This window comes from Typha angustifolia, chromosome 1 (genome assembly GCF_048772165.1).
Source record: "Typha angustifolia cultivar Huaian chromosome 1, ASM4877216v1, whole genome shotgun sequence".
NCBI lineage: Eukaryota > Viridiplantae > Streptophyta > Magnoliopsida > Poales > Typhaceae > Typha > Typha angustifolia.
The window spans coordinates 6,759,995-6,766,182 of NC_133239.1; the positions used below are offsets into that span (position 1 = coordinate 6,759,995).

At 37.3% G+C, this 6,188-nt stretch overlaps 1 protein-coding gene across 1 annotated transcript; it reads right to left on the bottom strand.

Annotated features, from left to right (window-relative positions):
• Nucleotides 1-3,383: 3,383 nt before the first annotated feature.
• LOC140758554 (BTB/POZ domain-containing protein At1g67900) lies at nt 3,384-5,867 on the bottom strand. The gene is made up of 4 exons (XM_073094794.1): nt 5,626-5,867; nt 5,483-5,552; nt 4,218-5,393; nt 3,384-4,124 (listed from the first exon to the last, which is right to left on the bottom strand). Exons 1-4 carry the CDS (start codon nt 5,682-5,684, stop codon nt 3,615-3,617), a joined length of 1,815 nt encoding a protein of 604 aa, XP_072950895.1. The 5' UTR covers nt 5,685-5,867; the 3' UTR covers nt 3,384-3,614.
• Between the last annotated feature and the right edge of the window lie 321 nt (nt 5,868-6,188).

Sequence of the window (6,188 nt, forward strand, 5' to 3'; positions counted from 1 at the left end):
AATAGGTTGGTGTTTGTTTGATCTACCAACTCAGTGTGCAGTGGAAGATGCCTTATTCTTTCCCAAGAATCCTCATGCTGATTGAGCATGCATGCGTTAGAATTAATATATATATGGGGTGGTGATCATCCGCAAGTGATATCACTCAAAGGCAGATCTGGATCTTATGTTTTGCCTGTCATGATCTGGCCCCCAGAGTTGGTGCATACCCAACCAGCAATCCATGTCTTTTTGTACAAGCTTTGTAAGTCAGGAGCTAGATGACCATTAATCTTATTTTACTCTTAACAACATTCCAAAATATATATATTATATACATATCTAGAGCACTGTGCTGATCTGCATGCAATTTGGTAGAAGTAAAGTAGAGAGGATTCTCACTCAGGTTGTCTACTGAAAGGCAAGAAGCTCACAATTTTTTTAAGAAGCTGCTGCTTTTATTTTATGTGTGGAAGAATTTCAATTTACACCCTACCTTTATGATTTTATGTTTTATAGCAGTTCACGCTGAATTAGCTCGACGAGGAATGAATGAATTTTCCACGCAAAATTAAACTTGCTCAAATTTATCTAACTAGCAAAGTTTGGGTAAAAAATAAGATTAAAATGGCGCACAAACTCATAACAGTTCATGCTAAATCAGCTCGATGAGGAATGAATGAACTTTTTAATGCAAATTAAAACCGGCTCAAAATCTATTAGAGTGATCCCACACCTCTATAAATAATGGTAAAATTTGGGGCAAAAGATAAGATCCAGAAATGACACAGGAACTCGTAGTAGTTCACTGGTAGAGTTACCCATTTTTCTCAAAAATGTATGTAAATCTAAAAAAATATCAATTACATTAACAACAACTAACAAGTATAACAAAAAAATTATATTGTAATTGTACTAGTTAATTATGATAATTATCATGTGTATGATCTAAATCATAAGAAAGAAAAAGTATTAGATAACACAATAACACAATGCAAACACAATAATTTTTACATGAAAACCCTATGTCATTTTAGAAAGAAAATTACCACAAGATTCAATCATGGATTAGTTTATTACAGTAATAATATAGGTATAAGATTTACTTACAATATCTACTAATATATACTCAGAACTATATATTAATTGATGCCCTTTGACTTGGATCACCCACGTCTCAATATAAGTACTTTAATTTGTTTACGATTTTACTACTAGCACAATTTTGCAATAACAATTATAATGGAAGAGGAGCAAAGACCATCTTTTAGCTATAGGTTTGAGCACGGATACTTTGGATAGTCAATTCAATTTTTTTTTTTAAATTTCTAGTCATACTAGAAAATGTACCAAATAGTTAAAATCTAAACTTATTTATCTGAGTATGATACTTCTATTGTGTCTAAATTTATCAAAAATTTTATCTTAATTTAACTAAGCGGAGAACATAGGGTTTGAATACCTATATGAAGACAGAGTTAACTTTTTTTCTTTTTCTTTTTCTTTTTTTACTTCAAGATGACTGAATAGAGAGACAAGCAGAGGCCCGTTGAAGTAAATAAAGGCTCCTAGAAATATCTTAGATCTTGCAGCGGCTATGCGCTAGGCATATAGAGATGAAATTGTGTATAAAGAGCTACATAGTAGATGCACAAACGAAGTTGAGACTAATAGAGTGCACAAAAGATATTAGTGGTGCAAGATAGGCATGTGGGCACTGATTAATGGGCCGCCATTTTAAGATCTATAACCTAATTGCGTATGATAGTAATGAAAAGGCAATAAGAGAAAATTCTTTCATGATTTATTGTATATATTATACTATGTTGTATAAGTGGGTGATAATCTTGGTTATGAATTGATTTATTTCTTGGATGATTTAGAGCTTGTGTACTATATATTTTAAACTTATGGTTGTTTCTTATTTTTTCTTTTCATGTTGAAAGTTTTTTCACTTTAGTGCAGTTTTGATATAGGCTGATCTACTTGAGTCAATTCGAGTGTTTGTTGAATGTGTAATAACGTATTGAATACATACATCCAATGGCTCCAATTGCATTCCAAACGAATACATGGGGCAAAGGAATTGATTAAGTGTGATCGAAGTTATTGAATGTGTACAATTAATGCGTTAATGTATATCTAATAGCTCGTCCGAACCGACCCAAGCAAGACTGGCCCATGCCAAATCCCAAACCTTCCCACATATATCTTTGTGCGCATATTTTTTGTATTGATTTATTCGCTTTTACAATTTGGCAATATCGAACCACCTAAGAAGAGCAAAATCACTTCTGATAATAGGTATAATGCTATGTATACTAATTATTATCAGAGCCAATGGTTCAATGACCCTAACATTAAAAAAATAAATAAATAAAGAGCTCAATTTAAACACTGGATTTAGGTTGTGAGCATTAAAGTTGTTAAAATGCAGGGTGTAAAATAGAAAAAAAATTCCTTTAGAAAAGTATATATATATTTTCTGAAGAGGTGGTTGGAGTGGAGAGACCATATGAAGTGGAAAGACTAGGGAAAAGTCTGGCCTTTGGGAGATGTGGGGCAGAGTTTTGCCGGTTGGCCCCCCGGGTGGGTAGCAAACATATATATTGCTAGCTATTCCCAGCAACTAAATAAAACGATCCCTTTTGCAGCACAAGTAGCAAGTTCATCTTTAAACTCCAGGGTGGAGATTTAAGATATTATACAATATTATACAAGCATGATGTAAGATGACATCTTCCACTTCTTACATCTTATATACGTATAATTTTAAATAACTTTCATTTGGGAGATCGCATGGAGATTCGAGCACATTAATCTCGTACCTTCGGTGCCCGTTGATTTTGGGTTTATAATATAAATTGATGGCTATTTTTTCCACCATAGAGAGGTTCGTCACATCAGAGAAGGATGATATATATTAACCTTTTTTTAAATCATACTCACTCCATGATTGTTAGATATGATGGTATCTTTGGTTACCAAGGGGAAACATTTGAGTTACTCTCTCTCTCTCTCTCTCTCTCTCTCTCTCTCTCTCTCTCAATGTATCCTACTATAGAAATTAGGTTAAATTTAAAATAAATATTTTTATTTGTTATTTTTAAAAAAAATATTTATTCAAGGAATAATAATTTTTATATTTACTTGTATTATGAAATAAGAGTATAATAATTATATATAATTTTAAATAAATAGTGTTTGTATTCTTAAACTAAATTGATGATCTGAACGAGAGAAGAAAATGAGTGTTGATCTTCACATGAGAGGGTTTAAATGCATATAAAAAATATAGGAAAAGAATGAAAGGGTTAACATGATAACGATGAATGACCAGAATAATGCTTGGCTTATATAAGGTCAGATTAATCATCAGAGAGGAAAACAATGCACACATATATAAGAGACCTTTTTAACAAGATATCACTGCTAGCGGTAAGCTATCTTGAGCTTTTATTCTCAATTTTCACAGCAAAAGCTTCATCCCATTTCTCTGGAAAAGCTTATAACCTACAGCATAAGAACCTGGAGGCTGTTCATGGATTAAGTAGAGGAAGAAAATTGATAGAAAATAGTAGAAAACTTACACATGACCATTGTATTTACTTAAAAGACTATGCCAAGGCAAGGTTTCAGTGCCTCTCACTGATGCTTCTATTCATAGGCCACAATTTACTAAGCATCCTCTTCGGTTTCGAAGGAATTGAGCACAAAGCTTTGAACCTCGAAGAAGTGCTCCTCATGAGGCTCTCGCGAGGTATGAAATCATCATCGATGTCTTCGTCTTCCGCAAGCTTCATCTTAAGAGTTGCAATCTTCGATTTCGAATATTTCAAGCCTGAGATGCTCCACTGGTCGTCCAAAGACGTCGCATTGCCAAAGTTGCTGATCTTTGATGCATCCTTTTGTTCATCTCCGATCGCAGACTTAGCGATTAGCGCCTTGATACCAGTAGGCAGATCGCTCATCTGGCTACCGGACATGGCGGCACGAGCCTGCTCAAAGAATAGGACTTGAACGACCACTCGCAAAGGAAGCAGTTCATTCTGAGCTGCATGCACACAGGCTTCTACAGAGAGCCTTTTGCAGTCTAAAATACGACACAATTGCTTTCTGGCATTCTTATCCATCTCTGGATGTGCCTGGTTGTTGAACAGAAACAAGGAACACTTCAGTAAGATAAAAGGATCAAAAGATAATAATTTGAAAGACTAATGTTGTAGATTTTACATTACCCGAAAATAAGCATCGATAACTTTGTAGAGATCATCGTGATCAGGCCGAGCGAAATCTGGTATAGCTTCAGCAAGAGCAATCACCTTCTCCATAGGCAAATTCTTATCTCTTGCAATCACCTGCAGATACCCATCAATGAGTTTTGCCACTCTCAGCTTAGAACTATGCGACGAAGAGGATGATCTCCTGCTATTCTCCTGCGCCAAGAATTCGACATTCTCTGCGGACCGTGACCTTCTCCTCTCGCTCATGAATTTTTCTCTTGGAGGACTCGTTGGAGGACTTTGTCCTTGAAGCATGAACTCCTCCAATATGTTCATAACTATGTCGACGTCGTAAATAACGTCGTCGTTACCGTATGCCAGAGATGGAATCAAGAGATCACTCAAAGTTGCTTCCTCCAATTGAACTCCAATTTTTCTAACCAATTCCATCTTTGTGGACATAGAAGCACTCAGTATGTTAGCAGCCTTGAGAAGCCTGAGAAGAAAACTACATGTCACAGAGCCTCTCTGTATTGGTATCAGACTCACTATTTTCTCCAACAACAACCTGTGCTTCAAGGTAGCCTCTGCAACCTCTTCTTCACTCTGATGGCCTTCTTCGCTTGCCATGTTTGGCAACCATTTCACTGCATAAACCTGCAATGCCTCTCCAATTGTCTTCTCTGATACAATTCCAGCAGACTTGACTGCCACCATGACTCTCCAGTACAAGTCTATCTCCAATTCAGATATGTCTTCAGCCCACCATCCTCTGTGATAGCAGTTAGCCTTCGCAGGGTGGTTTACGATCATCGCAGTGACGGCATCGATGCATCTGCCGGTCATGCCTAGCTCTTTGCATAAGGCAGCATACTGCCTAGTGCACTGCAGTGTCAGCACTGTGTCCTTCCAGCGCCGCAGGATGCAAGACTTGAAGAAGGAATCAAGCTTGCCGACGAGGTTGCTCCGATCAGCGTCGTCGGTCATCTGAAGGTATTCTGCGGCGCAGCGGGCCGGTATGAAGTTGAGGGCGCTAAGGGTGATTGTAATGCCGTAGCAGAACTTCGCGCAGATCTCAAACGCCTCGGCGCCGCCCGGGAAGGCCGGAAGTTTGATGGTTGCAGCCTCAGATGTGTCAGCTGATTCATTGCAGAGTGTTTGCAAGCGCAAGCACTTGGAGAGGAGAGGAAACTGCGGTGGCAAACAGTTTAAACAAGATTGAGTACACTAGCTAGTAACTATCAAAATGGGTTATCTGATTTGATGAATATTGTTTTTACCTTGTGCAGATGATAGAGGGAGTTGTCAACTTCGATTCTGAGATCAGTTGAGACTTCTGAAGAGATTGTCCTGAATATCGAAAGTAGTTGAAGAATAAGAAGCTGGCGAAAAAATAAGTAGAGGGACTGAGCAAGGAGATCACCTTACAGACTCTGAAGTGAAGAATATGTCAGGGCGAGTTCCAAGCTTCATAAACTTCATCTTTGGATCACTTTTGCTTGTTCTTAGTCTCTGGGAATTATAACCAAGGAGCTCTCAGTTCCATACAAAAGTGGAGATCTAGTCTCTCTCAGCTTCTTTTTTACACACTCAATTCCTCATTCCTTGATGCAAAGCAAAGATATATGAGAAGTAATTGAGTAGGAGGAACTCATGGAAAGGAAAGAATCCAAGGAAGAGATAGAATGATGAGGTCTGGGTGGGCCATGCTTGGGGGTTAATGTGAAAATTTAATTAATATAATTGGTTGAGATCCAGGTGATATGTAAATGATGCATTAATTGAAATGCACCATGGAATGTGTATGTCAGTTTCAATCTTTTCTGAGCAAACCTAATCGGATTGGACGTATGAACTAATAGATGGAAGTGCTTCAGTGAAAGGCAAGACAAATTTGTTAAGAGATCAAGAAACCAAAACAAATCTTAGCTTCATCAGTTGGGTCAATCCAAAGTGCAGAAATAACCATACTTGGAAGCAGTAATA